This window comes from Zootoca vivipara, chromosome 8, assembly GCF_965207765.1.
Source record: "Zootoca vivipara chromosome 8, rZooViv2.hap1.1, whole genome shotgun sequence".
Lineage (NCBI taxonomy): Eukaryota > Metazoa > Chordata > Lepidosauria > Squamata > Lacertidae > Zootoca > Zootoca vivipara.
Window position 1 is genome coordinate 33,294,912 of NC_142591.1, and position 21,517 is coordinate 33,316,428.

General features: G+C 42.8%; 1 protein-coding gene across 3 annotated transcripts in view; it reads left to right on the top strand.

Moving 5' to 3' along the window:
- ZNF516 (zinc finger protein 516) overlaps positions 1-11,634 on the top strand; it is a 118,272-nt gene extending 106,638 nt beyond the window's left edge. For 2 of the 3 annotated variants that reach the window (XM_035126324.3, XM_035126325.3), the window contains exon 6: positions 8,549-11,634. In XM_035126324.3, coding sequence (XP_034982215.1) covers positions 8,549-8,608 — 60 coding nt within the window. In that variant the 3' untranslated portion in view covers positions 8,609-11,634. The remainder of the gene's footprint in view (positions 1-8,548) is intronic. The other variant, XM_088676264.1, reaches the window with a different exon arrangement.
- The last annotated feature ends 9,883 nt before the right edge of the window (positions 11,635-21,517 follow it).

The following is a 21,517-nucleotide window of genomic DNA, read 5'->3' on the forward strand; positions in this document are numbered from 1 at the left end:
ACTGTGTATATAATTGTACCACTGGCACATTTCAGAATGTAGGGAAATGATGTTTATCCCAGGTGATCAGAACTGAATCCTTTCCTGGCCCATTCAAGACTCCTTGTAAGATATTGGCTTTTAAAAGAAATGAGTATCCAGCTCAATGATACCTGAAAGAGACTGTCAGTTTTGTGAAACCGATTAAATTACAGCCACAAATGTCTATGGGTCGATTCCAGTGTTTATGCAAATGGAATGCAGCTAGTATGTTTCCGAGCACAATTCAAAGTGTTGGTGCTGACCTTTAAAGCCCTAAATGGCCTCAGTCCAGTATACCTGAAGGAGCGTCTCCACCTCCATCGTTCTGCCCGGACACTGAGGTCCAGTGCCGAGGGCCTTCTGGCGGTTCCCTCACTGCGAGAAGCCAAGTTACAGGGAACCAGGCAGAGGGCCTTCTCAGTGGTGGCACCCGCCCTGTGGAACACCCTCCCACCAGATGTCAAAGAGAAAAACAACTACCAGACTTTTAGAGGACATATGAAGGCAGCCCTGTTTCTGACCACAATTCAAAGTGTTGGTACTGACCTTTAAAGCCCTAAATGGCCTCAGTGCAGTATACCTGAAGGAGCGTCTCCACCTCCATTGTTCTGCCTGGACACTGAGGTCCTTCTGTCAGTTCCCTTGCAGCGAGAAGCCAAGCTACAGTGGTACCTCGCAAGACGAAATTAATTCATTCCGTGAGTGGTTCCGCATTGCGAAAATTTCATCTAACGAAGCGCAGTTTCCCATAGGAATGCATTGAAATTTAATTAATGCATTCCTATGGGCAAAAAAAAGCCGCTGCCCTCCGGGTTCCTGCAGGTCCGTCCCCGCGGCACGCTCGCTTCCCCTCCTCCCAGTTCGCCTCGGGAGCCGGAGCTCTTTCCTGCCGACTCACCCGCCGAGCCAGGAGCGGCCACAGCAGCCGCATTGCCCCCAAGTGCCACGACCACTTTAAGGCTCTTCCGCTCCATGGCCCTTTTAAGGCGCCTGAGAGAGGAAGAGAAGCCCACCCGCCTCCCTCACAGCCCCAGCGCTCACCGGCATTATTTCCGGCGCTGCCACTGAGGCCCGAGCCGGCCGAGCCGAGACTCCGCTCTGAGGGAAAGCGGTGAAGCGGGCACGCAGTGGTGCGGAGGCACAGACGAGGCCTGCTGCCGGCTGCGCTGCCCACCCGGGCCGGACAGAGGGCCAGGCTTCTTCAGGGGGCTCCTTTTCCCTTCAGTCATTGCTGCGGCGGCAGCTTCCCTTCCTGTCGCGAGGCTACTTCGTCTTGCGAAGCAGCCTCGGCCATAGACAACTTCATTTTGCAAGTCTTCAAAAAAATATATCGCAAAACGCTTTCGTCTTGCGTTTTTTTCATTGCACGAGGCGTTCGTTTTGCGAGGTACCACTGTACAGGGAACCGGTAGTGGCACTTGCCCTGTGGAATGCCCTCCCACCAGAAGTCAAAGAGAAAAACAACTACCAGACTTTAAAAGACATCTGAATTTAGGGAAGCTTTTAATGTTGGACGCACTATTGTATTTTAATATTTTGTTGGAAGCCACCCAGAGTGGCTGTGCAAACCCAGCTAGATGGGCGGGGTATAAATAGATTATTATTATTTTACTATTACCATTACCATTACTATTACTATTATTACCACATTAACTACATTTTTGCATTTACCACGAAACTCAAAAGGCGCACAAAAATACACCATGTTTACAGTATGGTAATTAATAGGCATATTCTCAAAAATCCTTAAAATGAAAAAGTTTGTAAGCTAATTAGGTGGGGAGGAAGTTCACAATAAATCATTAGCTGCCTAAATATTCTTAAGTAGAAAACATTTCAATGGTTGGTTGTAGAGATGAATACATTTTATCATACATCTAGACTTTCATGTGTTTGAGAAAGAATAGAAAAATGTGATCAAAGGGAAAACACAGGCAAATATTACTACAAAATCTTTTCTCTTTTCTTGACAATTTTCCTTTGCAGTGTTAAGTACTAGTGCTAAGGTAGCAATCTAAAGAATACTGAAGCTAGCAACCTTGGTATCTTCAGCTAAAAGTCCTCTTTTTGACATTTCATTGACATATGGAATAATATCGTGCCTGCTTTCTTTGGCTTTTTTAGCCTTATGATTAATATTTTATTGCAATTGTTTTTTTAAGATAGCTAGATTGAGTCCAAGAATTCCATTAATCAAAATAATGCATAATGAACAAATAAATGGCAATCTATTTTGTCTCCTTCACAGCTAAAAATATTATAGTACAGTCAAGGAACAGGTAGATCCTGTTTGGATTGGTCTGCTTGTGTTTCCTTTTGCTCACAGATGATTCAACTGACATGTTGAAGCAAAGAAGAACACATCTTGGCACCCTTTAATTTTTAGCTGAATGTGGGCAAGTCCATCCACTCAGCCATTCATTCTCATAAACTTCTAAAAAATACACTAGTTTGCCTATATTTACACAGGAACATCTCTAATTTCTTCTGCAGATTTCTTGGAGGGAGAGAGGAGAGAGTTGCTTTTGGTCTGCACAGAGTTGTATCAAAAGCTTGCTCTTCTGCTTGTGTAGCTTAACTTCCACATTCTCTCCTCTCCCTTGCAGTCCCCCACCCACCCTCAAAATTTGATCCAGAGAACTGTGGGACTCCTCCCTGAGTAGATTTATGGGGGGGGGGAGTGCATGGAGACAAGAGAAGTTGGGGAAGTTCCCTTGTACAAGGGGAAACACACTTGCTCAGTGATTCATTTTTGTGCTTCTCGTTCCTCTGCATTCCACAGACTTATTGTGCACATAGATTCATTTGCACATGTTTACTGTTGGTTTTTTTTTTCTTTCTGTTTTACAATATAGGAAAAATTTTTAAGAGGGGTGCTATCTAAGGTGGGGAAATATGCAATGAATGAAGGACAAACAGAAATGAAAAGATGCATCAAGAAGTGCCGCTTCCAGCTAATTAAAATGCAAAACTAGATCCAGATCTGGTTAGATCCAGATATCCTATAACCAGTTCCAACTTATGGAAGTGGGAGAGGGAAGGCCATTTCTGCTGATTTCTCCTGCCCCCAAAGCACCATGCAGCTCCCTCTTATGCACCATTAAGACTCCACTGGGGGGGGGTGTTTAGAGGACCCTCTGGATAAATATGGGAAGTGCTACATGAGCCTGCAAGCTAAAGAGAAAAAAAAGCACCCCCTTCTGTTCTGTGAGCTTTTGCTGGGTCACCAGCCCTTCTGTGAGCTGGATAAACCCTTCCACGAAGAAGCCATTCCATGTGGAGAGGGCTGCTCTGGATCCAAGCTTGCTATTCTTAATAGTTTGATTTTTGCAGGCAGACAAGACTTTTCAGAGTACCAGTGTTTGTTTGTTTTTTTAAGAAGAGTTCACATCTTTTCATTGGATCAGTTCTTTGCTTGATTCATGCTTTCTTCATGGTGCTAGTAAACTCATCCCTATTATCACATCTGTAACCGGGTCAATTTGCTCATAGCAAATTGGTGGCTTTATCCCTCCCCACCCACCTGCCACCATCCTTTACGCTGCTTGCTGGCTATCAAGCTGCCATAACTGCACTGGCAACCCGAACTTTATGTGGAAAATAAACCATGTGGAATCCAAGAGATACACCCCAGCATCTTCCGCACACCGTATTTTTTTTTGCTCCATAAGACGCAGCTGACCATAGGACACACCTAGTTTTTAGAGGAGGAAAACAAGAAAAAAATTCTTTGCTTTCTTTAATTGTCCTAGGCATAGCAGCCAACTCCTAGAGGCCCAGGAGCCTTTGCCTCCCATTAAACATTTGAGAAAGCCTCTCCCCCAGTGGCAGCTTATGTAGTGTAACAGTATAGGGTAATTCTCTCTTGAGTCAGCTTAGCAGTTCACTGTTGGTTGTAGCCAGTGCCATGTTATTCAGAGTAGACTCACACATTTCACTGTGCCTAAGGAGGGATGCGGGTGGCGCTGTGGGTTAAATCACAGAGCCTAGGGCTTGCCGATCAGAAGGTTGGTGGTTCGAATCCCCGCAACGGGGTGAGCTCCCATTGCTTGGTCCTGGCTCCTGCCAACCTAGCAGTTCGAAAGCACATCAAAGTGCATGTAGATAAATAGGTACCACTACAGCGGGAAGGTAAACGGCGTTTCCATGTGCTCTCTGGTTTGCCAGAAGTGGCTTTGTCATGCTAGCCACATGACCTGGAAGCTGTATGCCGGCTCCCTCGGCCAATAACACGAGATGAGCGCCGTAACCCCAGAGTTGGTCACGACTGGACCTAATGGTCAGGGGTCCCTGTACCTTTAAGTAGGATTAGCCTTGGATACAACCTAGATTTTAGCCTAGATTTGGAAGGTGTCTAAGGGCACCTTGACACCATGATCTGTAGTTCATGATAATGTGTTCCTGAAAAACAAAACGGCCACCCAAGTATGCCAATAATATAGTTGTATAGGTTGGATCTCAGAAAAAAAATTAAGGTGACCTTTCTAAAACTCATAGGAGCCAAATATTGAAGAACCACAATAATCACAGTGGATAGCAAAAGCAGGTTGTTTAATCAGAAGCATCGCCATTTGGTTTGGAGGTTGTTTGAATACCTGCTTGCAATACAGGCAGGCAGCTTTTATGAGCAATGCAATCAAATAATTGATTTGAAGTCATTTGGTCTGGAGCCAGTTAAACTAGCCTCAGATACTTGGCATCTTTATCTCTTAGTGGAGCTTTAGTAACACATTGCCCCCCCCCATCCTGTAATGGCTCCAGTTCATCTCTTCTTCCGTGCAACTGGGAAACTTTTTCTCAAACTTCCTTTAAAACAAAACAAAAATCTCTTGCCACTTTAAAGCACTTTCTCTTATGGTAATGCAGACATTCACACAATATCATTACATATTCTAATTTAGCACCGAGGGCTCTGTTCCCATCGTAGTAACACAAGTGTGGGGAAGCTTTGCTCTGAGCTATGGCCTTCTCCATTATTGTACCCAGAGAGAATTCCACTAATGTGGTCTGCTTAGGGAAGAATTATTACGCACCCCTCCCACTCATTGCCTGAGCTCCTGGCCTCCTTGCTAATCTTATGTTGTGGGACAGTTGCTAACCCCTTTCATGTTTCTCCGCTATGTGTTAATTCTCCTCTGTGGGTGAATTGCAACTGGACCTGTAGGGCAAGCCTTCCCGAGGAGTCACTGACGAAGATGGCTGCCCCACATAGATACCTAATTACACCCTCGGGCCAAGGTCCCATCTTCCATCGCTCTCTCTTTCTCCCCCCCTTTTTTGTTTCTCTGGCAATTCTTATCCAGGGAGACTGGATCAAGCTGTTCCTTTTCCCTCCCATCACAGACTTCATTCCCATATTCCCTAGTGCACCTGTAGTGCGGAACGATAGAGAGAGAGAGGGAGATAGCAGGGCCTCTCTCTCTTTTAATTTAACAATGAGCATCACCCCTTGAAATTGTTCGCCTATCTCTTAGGCATGATGTAGCTGTGCAAAAATAAAAGGCATCTTTCTCAGTTTACTGCAAGGAATCCAGCAACCAACTAAAGAAGTTTTATCACATCTTTCACTCAGTTACCGTTTCCTACATTTCAAATATACTGCGGTCTGTACAGCTGCCCCCCCCCTGTTTCACCCCTTTAATTTTGTTGCAAATCTTCCCAACTCACAGCAGACATTTGACTGGTAAATGTCATGAATCTTGGGCCGGCCTTAATTAGGATGCTTTTCTCTCTCTCTCTAAATCTATTAACAAAGGGGAGATGCTTAATACATTATGTCAACCAGCACGGGCTCTTCTTCAGTTCTTCCCAGGACTGCCATAGGCACGGCTTGAAATTTACTGGGAATGGTGGTCCTTTTTGCATGGATGTTGAGTCTTAAGTTGTGTTAATTTAAAATGGTCTGTTTCCCTTCATCAAGGCTTTAGCTTAAGGTTAATGTATGAACATAAGATGCATTGTGCCATAGAGCTTTAGCAATCAGGATTGTAAGCCACATTGTTCAGACAGGGCTGCTCAGAATGCCAATGCCAGGGAGCTGGAGGCACCTATTTCATCGCGACTTTATTTTGAGGTTTACTTGGGTGTGGAACAGCCCCTTCTACTTTTCCATATTGGTAATTTTCCTTTTATGGAAACTGGTCAAAACTCTTACATATCTCTTTACTTTATTTTAAAAATAGTTGTTACCCACTCTTCATTGCCACAGGCAAAATCCCAGAGCAGGGCACAAAAATATGGATTGATTGATTGATTGATTGATTGGGTTTCTATGCTGCTTTTTGTCATACCTGACAGTGTACATAATACACCATATAATTACAAATCACAGAACACAATAAAATATCAGCAACATCAGTAATAAAATCACAAAAGCAGTTCTATAAAATGAAACAAAAAGCTCAAGGGTCAAAAAATAAGTGAAGCAAATAAAAAAAAATAAGCACAGCTAAAAATGCCTAGCAACTGATTCAGAACACCAGGATATTCTATGATAGTATTTCAGAGGGGAGGGAGTTCCACATATATAAGTTCCACAAATCAAGCACCCTGCAGAGAGCTGTGCTGCCCTCGCTTATTAGAGGCATATATACAGTATATGCTCTCAAACCTAGCTTGATCTAACGATTACCATAAGGTCTCTTTTACAGGAAGGACACTTTCGATTGTCATTCACATCTGTGTAATTAGCCGTTTCCCCAACACATATAATAATTTTAATAATAAGTTTATTATTCGTACCCCACCTATCTGGCTGGGTTGCCCCAGACACTCTGTTGCAGACAATCTATACTATGCATATTGATATGAGAGATGTAATTGCCAGTAGAGAGACAGGAATCAGTAGATTTCATTAAAAGAGGAGAGTGGGGGGCTGATTTACACATACAAGCAGCTGTGTGGGTGGCCACTTGAAATATAGCGACTTGAGGGTTCATTTGTATGAAGTGGCTTCCTGTGCAGTTCAAACTGGATGTGAATGTAAATTCTCACTTTTGGTTTGAGCTTCTCTCTCTCTCTCTCTCTCTCTCTCTCTCTCTCTCTGTGTGTGTGTGTGTGTTTGTTTGTTTGTTTGTTTGTTGTGGCTGCATGAGTATCCCTGTTCAGACCTGTGCATGGAGCAGTTTCTGCACAATTGTGCTTCAAGCAGCCTTCCACACAGCTTCTTACAGATATGGAATAAGGTTGGTCCTAAACGCAGGATCAGAACAACCTGCCATTAAAACAGACCATTAAACAAAATGTGCTCTTTCCAGATCATTAAAAGATGTTTGGTCCTGTCCTTCCACTATATTCTTCACTGCCATAAAATAAAGCCCTGTCAACTATACTTTTTCCTGGAGGCTGAGGCATGCTACTGTGCAGGGTTTTGACCAAATTTTGGGATCTCTCAGTGCAGACCATTGGCCATGCTGACTGAGGCTGATGCGAATTGGGAGTCCCATCGACATCTGGGGAGCCAAGGGCTCCCCAATTGCTGTGTACAGAGTGAACCCATCCTGCTTTCTGAGGGCTCCTTTAAAATCTCACCCAAGCATGTGGTTTATCTTGTCACATGAGCAATGGTTACATTTTAAGCCAAAAGAGAAATTCGAAATTACTAGCAGGCTGTCCAGCATGAAGAATCCAATAACTATGTATGCTGTACCAATGTATTGATTCACGGAGGGGAAGATGGCATGCCTCTGTGCCTGGAAGATGGGGTAATTTGGCACAGGTGGAAATCTTAGGCCCAGGGGCCAAATGTGGCCCTCAAAACATCTATTCCTGGCCCTCAGATCTCTCCCCTTGTTGGCCCTGCTTCACAACTTGAGTGTTTTCGCCTGGCTGGAAAAGTATCATTGAACTCTTATAATGCCTCTTGGTTGTAGAAGAATAGATAGCAGCATGTTTGTGTGTCTCTATGTGTGTAAAAACTAGCCTAAAGCACAAATATAAAATTTATCTTCACTAGTCTGCCTTCGAAATGCTGCCCAGAAGGAAATGTGGCCCCTGAACTAAAAATATTTCCTCACCCTTGTAGTACGGCGTAAGTCATTTTGGATCCTTGAATATAGTTCACTATTCAGCTCACATGAACTTCAATCTGGTCCTGCCACCAAAAGCAATTTAAAAACTACCCTATCATTTACTTATAAATCCCCTCAGTTACCGTAAAATTTTGCTTTCCCCTTCCTCTGGTCTTTCCCCTCTTCTTCTAGCTATTCTTAACCTTTTCTTAAATGCTCCTTCAGTCACTATTATTTGCTATTCTAGTATGTCATAGAGTTTATAGGAACTTGACATGCTGTGCTCTCACTGGAGATGATTAAAAATAACTCTTTGTGATGTATTAGGTCAACGTTAATGTGCATAATGCTAATAAAAAGGTAGCTGGGGCCAGTAAAGAATGTGAGATTGCTCAACTGCTAGCCTAGAAATGGAAGCAATAATTTATTTTATTTTTTTAAAAAAGTGTTATGAGAAAATAAGAATAATAAAATGCTCTCCCTCCTCCCTGTTCTATCTCCCCTCTCCCTCCATTTAGGCGAGAGACCCTTCCAGTGCAGATATTGTCCATACAGTGCCTCTCAGAAAGGGAACCTAAAGACGCATGTCCAATGTGTACATCGGGTTCCTTTTGACAACAGCCAGTACCTTGACCGACGGTTCCTACAGCCTCCAAATAATTATTCTCACAACCCTATGGAAGAACAGCTGGAAAACCTCCTCGCAAAGCATCCGGTCCCAGGAGCAACTGTGTTACAATGAAATCTGTGCTCTGTGCTTTGCTGGAAAGCGATGCCTCTGAACTGTTAATCATTTTTTTAAAATAAATGAAGAAGCTGCAGAAGATATATACAAATTGACATACTAATCAGTCCCCACTGCTCCTTATTTCCTTTATAACAAACAGCGGCGCTGGCAAGCTTTCTGGTGGCGCAAGGCATCTCTATTAATCAAGATAACTTTTTTTAGACACTGGAAAAATTAAACTTTATATGATTTGGAGGGCAGGACTGCAACAAAATCCTCCCTCATGGTTGCTTGAATCTTTAAAACACACACACACACAGGTGGATTTGGGAATGTGGGATGGAGTGATTAATGAAACTGCCATTAGCTGTCATGCTGGGGGGGGGCACACAACTTTCCCCCCTCCCCTCCCCCCAAAAAGGAAGAAAGCAAAATGGAGGAGCCATTCAGTGCTGTGAAAGCCAGGCTTGATGAAGGACGGAAGGGACTAAAGAGAAAGAGCATCATTCTGCAGCGAGGTTGTTTCATGATAGTTTGGGGACCACTTGCATTTCCAGTGGGCTTATCCTTGACTGCACACCATTAATAGTATGTGAATATGGAAATTGAAACACTTCTTTAAAATGCTTCTCTTTTCACTTCAGAAAGAAAAGAAAATGGCTAGTCAGACACTAAAAAAGGAGAGGAAGAAGAAAAACAGGCTTCTGTGTTTAGTTTTGTTTTTACTCTCAGGGCCTTTCTGATTGTTTGTTTATCCTGCGATTTCTTTCAGCGCTACTTTCTGTGACCTGATCACAAAGGAAATGTGCATGCTTTTTAAAAAATAAAATTAAAAAGATTTTTTTTGGGGGGGGGGATGATTCAGCTGTTTAAAGCTGCTGATTTGTATGCTTTTAATAGAAAGAAAGAAAGAGAGAAAGAAAAATAAGAGTTCAGGCAGACCTAGGCCCTTAGGGTACTTTATGTGCCTGTATTTCTGTGCAGCAAGCCAGTTACCCTTTCTGGGCCCTTGTGACATTTTGAAGAGAGAGGGGAAAAAAAGATGAATAGCTTCTTTCGTGGTGACAGGTCAGCGTTCATCTAATGTGTCATGTCCTGTACTTGGTAATCACTGGGGTAAGGGGGAGAGAAAGGAAGCTTTATATACCTCTTCTTACAGTGCAGTTGTAAGGGTTGCAAGTTGTTCACCATCCAGTGTCTGCAATTCATTTTTTTTAAAAAAATATATATATTCCACAAGTATAAATATTTTTCTTTCCCTTCATTGCTATGACACTATGTGTGTTGGTAATAATTCAGATTTTCAGATTTTGCACGTATAATTTTATGCATCATCATCATCATCATCATCAAAATGCTGCCTTGAAAAAAAATATTCTGTGAAACACTTTTTGCAAAAAGAAGAAGAAGAAGCTTTACTAGGTTTTTAAAAATTGTAACATTTTTGTAAAGGCAGAAAAAAGGATTTTTTAAAAATAAACTAGCATGCTAAATATATTTTTCAAAAAAAGCAATAATTTTACATGTACAGAAATGGCGCTAACCTTTTAATACTGATCGAGAGCCACCGTTTACTTTCTACAAATAATGGGATCGTGCTGTCTTTGAAGTAAATGGGCTTCTTACACAAAGAATTTTAAATGTGTACTTTTTCTGTTCTAATTTTGTTTTTGTCTCTCTTTGATTTGGGTTTCTACTTAATTGCAGATTACTTGACCGTTCTTGCTTTACAGTTGCTGACGATAATGCAATTGAAACGTTTGTATGCAATTTGCTGGTTTGGGATTTCTATTTGATTCCTCATACACCAACTGTATGCCTGCTGTAATCCTGGTATAGCTAAGAATATCTGTGCAAATGCCTATATAAGTGATTGCAATCTGCTGTCTTTTGAAGTTATCTTGCAGTCTTGCAGAAATTTGTATAGACACATTCCACACTCCCCACTTCCTGTACTCCACTCCACTCCCCCCCCCATCCAGCTCGTTTTCTGTCTTGATTAACACTTGATCAATTTGGGATTCACACTCAAGTGCTACTTTCCCCTTTATCAAGCACTTATTTTCCTTGTTTAAAGCAAACAGGTAAGGATTCAGGAATGCACAAAGGTAGCTGCTTTGCTTATTTTGTGTGTTTGTAGTTATTAAAAAACCCTTCTGTCCCTCAAAAGTTATGTGAGTGTCATGTACAGCTGTAATTATTTATGTTGGTTGATTGTGTTTTGTTGTTGATGGGGGGGGTTGGGGGGCGTGTGATGGGTTGATTTTTGTTTTTGAAAGCTGATATGAAAGGATCTTAGTTAATATTAAGACTTTAAAAGCTCCTCCTGGAGACTGTTTACTTCAGGACTGTCTGACGCAGAGAAAGTGCTGTCACTGCCATTACCAGGGTACTAATCAGCAAAGTTTACAATCATAATTTAGCTACATGAAGAACAACAGCAGGGGAAATCAGTTTAAATAATTATATGCTGTGTATAGCACAGAAATGAGATTTTCACTTAATTAAACAAGAAATGGGGAGGCTGAGGGGGAGCAGTCATTAAAGAGCAGCCGTTTTCACGTGTGAATCCCAAGCATTGTAATTTCCTCCTTTATCATCCATATTGTATCGATTTGTTAATTCAGTTAGACCCTAGTACTTAGGATGATTTGTGTTCTTATTTATTTAGTTCTTTGGGTTTCAGATAGCTTCCCCCCCCCCTTTTTAGGAAACTTGATAATTTTGTAGCATGACACACTTTGTAAGCCATCTTCTGACTGTTACAGAGACTTTTCTACTACCTCTATCAATCTGTTTCTTTTCCTTAACAGGTTTTCTACAGTGTTGCAGTCTAATGTACCTTAGACAATAAAGGGTTCGATTATGAGCACTGCAGATGGTGTATCAGCTATACCTTTCTCAATCTCTCCTTTTGTTTTCCTTCCTTTATTTTTTCTTTTTTTGCCCTCCAATAAAAACAAACAAACATGAGCCATAGCAATTCACCTTCTGCTCTGACACACATTAAAATACTCTACAACAGGCTTCCTCAACCTCGGCCCTCCAGATGTTTTGAGATTACAATTCCCATTTATCCCTGACCACTGGTCCTGCTAGCTAGGGATCATGGGAGTCATAGGCCAAAACATCTGGAGGGCCGAGGTTGAGGAAGCCTGCTCTACAAGGACCAAAACCAAAACACAGGAGTAATGGCACCTTTCCAAAATGCTATGTTTGCGTTCACCTTTGTGCAGTGGAACCTCGGTTTACGGCTACCTCCATTTACAAACACTTCGGCGTTTACATCCGGGTTCCGCAGCATCGGATGCGCAGACGCAATCTGAGCAGCTTGCGCATGCGCAGAAGCAATCTGCGCAGCACGTGCATGTGCAGAAGCGCTCTATCGTCGTTTCGCGCACGCGCAGTAGTGTGTCTTCAGCAAGCAAATGCCTCCGCGGAACGGATTGCAGTTGCAAACCGACATACCACTGTATTCCTTAGATGATTTCTACTGCAAGTGAATGGCTCTGTGTACACACCATACCTTAAAGTCCATTTAAAGCACATTTCCTCCCCCAAAGAATTCTGGGCACTGTGGGTTACATCACACAGAATTGCAATCCCCAGCAACTCTTAACAGACGGCAGTGCCCCATAATTCTTTGAGGGGGAAAACATGCTTGACAGCATCTTCCTTAGGGGATCAAACAAAAACAAAAAAGGTTGGGGTGGAAGACTCAAGTTCTCATAATTTCAGAACAGCCACGTGCAAGTTTGAAATGTGTGACATTGATGCTTTGTGATCAGGTTCACACAATGTGTGTCAATAGCTCCTTTGCAACCCACTCATCCTGGAGACATTACTATGCCACATACAGGAAAGAAGAGTGACCGACATCTGCCTATCCCCACCAACTGAATATAACCAGATGAGAGACAGATAATGTGTGAAAGATTAACACTCAATTAGAGGGATATAACTAGAAATAGTTCCCAAATTATTTGAATTTGCTTCCGACTTTCCACTCCTAATACATAAATTGGGGGGGGGGGGTAGCGGAATTTAAAAATGCTCAATGCAGGGCACTATTCTACTTGAAGATAATGATCTCCATAATTCAGCTTGTCTTTCCAGTAGTGATTTTCTAACAATCCAGAGCACATCAGCTTTGGAGAGTGTCCAAATCACTAAGATTTTACCTAGAATAAAGTGAAATGAAAATTCCAGTGTCAAAGACGAAACTGGGTTGATTCTATCAATGATATCCTTCCAGAAATGTTCACTTACGAAGATCTCCAAAACACATACTAGATTCCCTTGTGAACTTCTGCACCACTAGGATCTCTAAAATGCCCAAATCAAGTTTCATAAGTATGAGTTCTAGATCCACATATGACAGTGATTTGTATATTCTGGGTCCTGCAGTTTATTAGCCTAGTCAACGCAGTTGGATGGCTATGTGATGAGGAAAGATCTGTAGCATGTCTATTACATTGAATCCTGCCTGTGCATGGGAAACACAGCAGAGTATTTGTTCATTTGAGAGGTAATTCTAAATATCTTAAGGACTTTTTTTGAACTAGCAGCAAAATTAATGAGCAAAACTTGAGCATTAATATATTACCTTAAAACTTTATCTGTTCTACTAGTTGTGCTCAAAAACAATGGGTAGGAGACCAGGATCATATACCCCATTGACTGGATACAGACTCCTGTCTATTTCCTCTGCTGAGGACTTGCTATGATTCTATTCCTCACTTGGGTGTTCACAGTACCAACAAAACCATGCAGAAAGGCAAACCAAAAGGAGACTGATGACTTTCTGAAAGCCAAAAGCTGGGCATTTTATAAGAAGTCAGTCTACTTAAAATCTCCATTGACCACGGGCAATGAAAGCAATGGCAACGGATGACCAGTTAAAAAGGAATATGATGGCCCAATGACAAGGAAAAGGCTGGAAAGACAATTTGCCTCTCCTTTCTAAGCAGCTTGTCCTATTAACACAGGGAACAGGAAGTAGGAAATGTGTATGTTGGCTTAACTTAATTGTTCATCTGCCTCAGATCTGCTACCAAAGATGTGGCAGTATCCTTAGCGAATAGGCAAGCAGCAAGACGCCTTGCAAAGTGCTCTGGAAAATGATGCTTTCACACCAAACAGTGGAAACCCGGGTTCTCTACCGGTACTTAAAATGGTCGATGCAGCACTTCAGAGGACCTTCCTTTTTATTATTTCCTAAGCAGATGCCTTGCTGCAGCAGGCCTTTGAGGTTGCTGGAGGGCTGGCACATCTAGCACTCTTCCAGGATGCAGTTTGTACACTTCATCGTTGCATGTTGGACGGCAGTGAAGTGGGGGTAATGCCCCAAGCCTCTGCGAAGAAAGCACATTTAATATTTAAATAGCCTCATGAATTTCTGATTACCAGTTTGAATATTTTTCTACAAAAAAACCCAATGTATATCACAGATTATAAAATAAAGACTAGCATTATATTTGTTCTTTTGAGAGAGAGAGAGAGAGAAAGAACACACACGTTCCAATCAGCAGGTCATTAGACCTAGCTTAAAAGAGGTTTTTCTCTACAAGAAGTTGGTAAAGTTATATATTAAAAAAATAGATCATGTTTCCCTGGTTTGTTCCTGTAAGATAAACTCATGCCATGTCATCTGTTATCTCCATCATCTGGAGTGCAGCGCCATAAAAAGTCCTCAGGGGACGAGAGTTATTCTGAGAAGTGGAAAAGTATTTATTAGCCTTATGAATACTCTCTTTTCCCTATCTGTCTCTAAAAGCCTTCCAATCTTTCAAAGTTGAGGCTTGCATTCGCTTGTAATTAAGCTGTAACTTGGATTTAGAGCTGCCTTGCATCGTGATATACGCAGGTAAGGAAGGATGCCTTCAGATGGAAGTTTAATGTGGAATCGTTGCTGCTCATGTCCACAGCTTTTATTGCAGCATCTGCGTGATGTCATCATCCTCAAAATGCCTGCCCATACTTTTTATTTCTTTTTACATTTAATCCAGATTCCTCCTTACAGTTGGAAATTTGGTAAGTTAAACACACACACATACACATTGTACATCTGTAGTAATTACTGGTGCATTTTTTGTGCTTACCTGGGAGACTTTACCTGTGGTACAGATAACAGGCTTTTGAGCTACATATTGGGATTTTTTTTTTTTTTAAAAAAAGTAATATGAGGAAGATATGGACAATACCTCTTTATCATTCACAAGACCTCAGTATGATTTTAAAAACAAACAAACATACATACATACACACTGGAAATGGGCATTTCCCTGACCACAAATAGCAAAACTCTCAATTTTTCTCATTGTGAAACATGGCTAAGTAAGGCTGCTAATTTTTGCTCTTGTGCACCGTCTGGGACACTCCCACTGAAGATTACCACACAAAGATACAGAAATACATGTCTGCATGCCCAGAATGAGAAAAGTTAGTGGAGGGCAGTGGAAACACAGAATAATACAGCCCCAATACATTGGGTCAAGCTCCACCTGCTGGTGGGAGCAGATAGCAGCATAGCGATATTTATCATGACTGGTAAAAAATGGAACAGGTAACTTGCCAACTTTACACACAGAAAAATAGGACCTGCCTGACCAGGTTGTGATATAAGGTCTGTAAACACCCTAAATTGGTAAGGTGAACACTACTGGTATCCTGCCTGGATTCTTGCTGTTTCCTATAAGGGATCCTCTTCTCTCTGCTCCACCAAACACTCCCCGCCATTCCAATTTGAGCAGCGGTGGGGCAGCATCACAGAGCCCACCTGTCACCTGTATGCTATTTACCTGGATGGAGCAGGGCAGCAGAAAGATTGGAGCTGCATGGGTGCATGTGGGGTTGCAGGATTGGTTCCACTTGCGACCCTGTGCAGCCACAACCTTTCCTCATCCTTGCACCATGGGACAACAGAGCTGGTGTGGGGAGGATGGCTCTGGGGCAGCGTTCTCGATTCTAGAACATTCTCTGGCAGGCTTCCTCAACCTTGGCCCTCCAGATGTTTTTGGCCTACAACTCCCATGATCCCTAGCTAGCAGGACCAGTGGTCAGGGGTGGTGGGAATTGTAGTCTCAAAACATCTGGAGGGCCAAGGTCGAGGAAGCCTGTTCTATGGCGTTCTTGGATGTTGAACGCCCATAGTACAGCAGCAGCTGGTGAAGTGTTTTGTTGGGTCGCAACAACTAGTGCCCATTTTGGGGTAAGAGGCGGAGAAAGAGGGATCCCTGCCTTTTTATCAGAGAGAGACAATGATGGATGTGGGGCTGCCACAATGGCATTCGTAGGGTCAGGGCCAGCCTGCCTATGAGGCAGACTGAGACAGCTGCCTCAGATGGTGGAATTCAAGGGGTTCTTCTGTGGATGAGGAGAAGTGGCTGGCACCTTCTGGGTTCTGGCGAGATCTCCCAAAGAGGAGGGCTGCAAGATCATGTGAAGTTCCCAAGACCCTGGTAAGCATGTCAGAGCACCTTGCTTACCGGGTTTTGGGAAGCTTGTGCAAGACTTCTGGAGCGTCCACATGACCTTGCTGAGCTCTCACAAAATCTCCTCAGAATCTGGAAACTGCAGCCACACAAGCCTGGGAAGTGAGGCTTCAACATGGGTGGCAAGGGGGGAGTATTGACACCTTTCTGTATTGCCTCAGGTCGCAACACGGGATGGGCCACCCCTGAGTATGGAACTGCTGTAACCGTATGGCAGATGTTTCCCTCTAATTCAGGGCTGCAGCCATCTTTCCATACTAGGTGGGGCTGACTCATTTCCCGGTGAAGCTCACATATGTCTTCTTGAAATTTTTCCATGGCATTTCCCTTTCTTTCAGTCAGTGGACTTTTCAGTATTGCAACAGATACCTTACTTTATAATAGGCATTAACCTGAAGCCTATGGGATGATTCAATGACCTAGTAAGATATAAGGGGTGGACTTAATTGCCGCTCTCAAAAGAAATCAGCTTCTTGCAATTATTTGGCTGTAGTTTTTCTCCCTCTGTGTGCTATGTTCATATACAAGGATTTGACAAAGTGCCACAGTATAATCTAATAATAATATCCATTTTGTCCCATAAAATTATTATATGCAGGCTTAAAATGTTAAATATGTCACTATTAGGCTGGAGTAGCGAAGCATTCAGTTTATAATATTAAATGCCCCCAAATTACACAACGTTATCAATCACGCACTCTGGTAACAGTCAACTTTCTTCCCTCTCTCTCTTTAATTTTGCATTTTTCGTCGAGCAAATTATGATTAAAGCTCCCAGTCTTGTGCTAAAAGACTCCTAGTGGTGAGTGGCAGCAAGGTTCTAAGCAAAGCAGTTAGAAAACAAATTACACTACAGTCTAATATTGCAGAGTACAAAGATTTAAGACCCAGAACTACAATCAGCTTTGGATCAGAAAATGCATGCTAGTAATAACAGAGGATATATATATATAAGACTGCAGATCATCACTGAAAGCCTTAAAATAATTTGAATCACCAAAAAGTGGCAATTTTTGAAGGACTTGTCTGCTCTCTTTGGTCTGTTTGCACTTTTAACTCAAAAGGCACTTGACAACAAAGTGATCTTAAGCCTGTTTTCACTTTTTTTTGTTATTATATGTATTTATTTTAAGAGTATTTAAATGGATGGACAACTCTTCCATCTAAAGGGCTCTCCCAGAGCATCTTTTCGATCAATTTAAAAAACAATCATGGGGAAAAGGGGGGTGGGTGGATGGGTGGGGGAGCAAACTCAGGGACCTGTTCTTAAAGTTAAAATTCTTATAGCAATAAGATGGAATGGAAACTGCAGGTAACCTGATGGAGTGGCCACTATTAAGTGGCAGAGAAAGATTGAGGGCACTAGGAGAAGGGGACGACAGAGGACAAGATGGTTGGACAGTGTTCTCGAAGCTACGAACATGAGTTTGACCAAACTGCGGGAGGCAGTGGAAGACAGGAGTGCCTGGCGTGCTGTGGTCCATGGGGTCACGAAGAGTCGGACACAACTAAACCACTAAACAACAACAACAAAGTGGCAGAGAAGGGAGGAACACCTCTGCACCACCACAAGCCGATAAACTTCAAACCATGGTAAGACTAACTGGTTTCTATCTTAATGCCCTTACTGGAAAATGAAAGGGAAGTCAGTCCACCAGGTACCATGGTCCAGAGCACATTACAGTAGTTTAAACATAAATGAGTCACAGTGGCCAAGCTATCCTGGTCCATCTAAAACAGACAGGACCCACCTCCATCAATTCTAGGACCTGGGAACCAGTCACCCACAGTATACTACTGGACTTGATCTTGATCACACCTACACTCTGTTGTTTGTTGCAGAAATGTACCTAAGCATGTTAGCCTGCATCCTGGGGGGGGGGAGTTGACAGGGAGCTGAAGGTGATGCTCCTTAATAATGTAAAAGAAAAGGCTACAATTCAGTTAACCAGGCTCTATCCTTGCACATAATGTACATATCAATTGCCTAGCGATGCATTATATAGCATCATCTAATTCAGTGTGTCAAACTTTTCAATCCAATTTATACATTCAGCTGCACTGAGTCTCTGCATCATTTACACTGAGTAATGTTTGAGCTGCTCAGAAGAAACTGAGTAGATTTACGGTACGCATTACACTCTGGGACCACCAGTGAGCAAAATGAATGAAGTAAACCTCACATTGAAGTACTAGATTATTGTGTGCTATATTTTGTTCTGTGATTTTTCTCTCTTTTTATTTTCCCCATCCACACTCGCCCCCCCCCCCGCAGCCGCCTTGCCAATAGAGGTATCCAGTCTTGAATGTGTCAGTATGTCGTGAATTTGCAGTTGCATTCGGAAAGATGCCTTTGAACTGGTGCTTTGCATTTCTTTGAGAGCTTGCATGGCGAAGAAACAGAACGTGGACTCAAATGCTATGAATGTGTCTCATTATTTCCCTTCCATTTAAAAAAGAAGTTCAACACAGGCAGATAGAGTAGATCCCATCACTTATTATATAGAGAGCATATACTTTGTGAGCTTCTTCTGTCCTTATATGCCAGCCGCGAGACCATAATGATTTTAGATGGTTAAGACAGCGGTGATGTAACTCTCCTGAACAAAGGAACTATGCAAAGCTTGATGTCTATTTTTCATTTGCTCTATCCTGTTAAAAGAGAGAAAGAGAGAGTAAGAGGGAGAGAGGGAGAGAATGAATGTATTTTGGGGTGGGGGTATTATATATATTATATATATATATATAATATTTGGGGATGCCTGCTTTAAACCTTCAATGTCCCTCTCACCACCCATCTGAAGTATGCCCTTCCATGGGTTGGCCCTGTGTCACCTCAGATATTCATCTTTTCACAAAGCGTTTATGCCGGTGACGCAAATAATTGGTACTTCGCAAGACGAATGCCTCGTGCAATGAAAAACTCGCAAGACGAAAGCGTTTTGCGATGTTTTCGGCGCTTCGCAAGACGTTTTCTATGGCCGCGCTTCACAAGACAAAGTTTTTTCGGCGGTTTTTTGTTGTTGTTTTGCCGCAGCAAACTGTGCTTCACAGGAAGAAATTATCGCAAGACGAAGTGACTTGTGGAACGAATTACTTTTGTCTTGCGAGGCACCACTGTATATATATGATGTCCCACACTGACAATACGTGACATGTGACAATTTGCATCCCTTTCACAGGACCCTAAAATCTATTGCCTGAGGAAGTCTGCCATACTCTGCTCAATGGTCAGGCCAGCTGGATTTTAAAAAGAACCTGGAATATTTGAGTAGAGGCATATCTGCATTCTGCCTAAGGTTTCTCTGTGCATGATGCGTGTGTGCATTCAGCATGTGTTCGGGCAGCCCCATTCTTGTCAGGGTGATGTGCTGCTTCATGCTTTCATGGGAATGTTTGTTGCATTTCTAGACTCACAGTCTATCATGAGCAGTGTCTGGGTGCAAGCACTTCTGGGTGCATGTTGCCCCCCCGATCTCTGAGCTTGCTGGAAAAGAGAGTCCGTTTCTAAAGATAGAGAGGGACACCATTGTGAAGTGCAGAACAAATATTTGTGTCACCGGCATAAACGCTTTGTGAAAAGATGAATTTCTGAGCTGACACAGGGCCAACCCATACTTCAGATGGGTGGTGAGAGGGACATTGAAGGTTTAAAGCAGGCATCCCCAAACTGCGGCCCTCCAGATGTTTTGGCCTGCAACTCCCATGATCCCTAGCTAACAGGACCAGTGGTCGGGGAAAATGGGAATTGTAGTCCAAAACATCTGGAGGGCCAAAGTTTGGGGATGCCTGGTTTAAAGGCCTGGTCTCGAATATATTCAAAAAAAGGGGGGACAAAAAAGCAGTACAGTATCTTTTAAGAGCACATTGTTATATCTGATAGCCACTAGAGGTAGGGGCATTAGGAGAGGGATAATACTTCTGGTAGGGGACACATCATGCTCCTTTGGGGGTAGTTTGTCCACCTTTGGTCTCCGTCCTGCACTTAGCTCTCACCTGTGGCTCCTAGAAGCTTTCAGCACGTGACAGTGGTAACACCCCAGGAATGGCTTCAACTGGCCAGCTCAGTCAGGTGAGGGTAGCCGATAGGGCTGGGCAATGTCAGCTTTTAAACATTGTGATGTATCACCAGCCAGACATCATGATATAGTGGTACATTGCAATTTTGAAAAGTGGAGGGAGGAACAAGCTGCACTGCAAGGTGTCGGGGTGAAACCACCTCAGCTCCCTTGGAAGGAGTGACAGCTGTTTCACCCTGGTGCCTGGCGATGTAGCCCGTTCCTCTCTGTGCTGGGCGCTGACTGTGTGGGGACTCCAGAGCGACGGCAGTTTCACCCACAATATACCACCGGGTGAAGGCGCCATCACATTCTGGCCCTCAAACCGGTCCTGGGTGATATATTGGTACATCACCCAGGCCTAGTAGCTGATGACTCTCAAACCCAAGGTGAGTTGGGGACTCCCCCTGCATGTTAAGCCTGGCTTTATATATTTTTGGAGTGCTTTTGCCTGGTTTCAATGGGTCCTTAACTCTGACTGTTGCTTGCATGAATGGAAGCTAGAAAAGGATGTGAGTATGTATAGAAACTAGCCTAATACAAAGGTAAAATTCTCTGTACACTTTTTCCCTGCCCATGGCATGCGGCCCCCAGGAGATTTCATCCTCAAGGGAATGTGGCCCTCTGGCTGGTTAAGGCCTCCCATCCTTTAGCTAGACTTGTGTTGTCAACACATAGCAATCACTCACTTTGCTCTCCTCTCCTTCCTTTGTGTCTTGGTTATGTCTACCTAGTGTATTGTCTCATTTAATTGTTTATAATAGTAATAATTGCTTGGAGAGTAGAATCAGTGTGTTGACCAGAAATACATATTCTCCCAGGGAATAATAATATATGTGGTCTGTAATTGTGCATGTGTGTGTTTGCGTCTGCAAGAGAGATCTGCCGCTACCTTCCCTACATGCTGCCCTAGAAAGCTGGCAATGTAGTTCCTTTTTAACTGAATCAAGAGTTCTGCATTTTTCATTTTGAGATATGCAGAGGAGAAATGAAAAGGTGCACATTTATTCAAACTGATGTCTTAATAAGTTCTACAGTTATTTGCTGCAGTTGCAGCTAAAACTCTCCTGCTTAGCAACTAGTGGCACAGGCTCTTTAAAAAGTGTTAAGGGATCTACAGTACGTCTACTACATCAGTTAATACTTTGCAGTAACGTGTACATTGTAATGTGGGGAATACATTAAAAAAAATTAAAAATCCATTTTGCA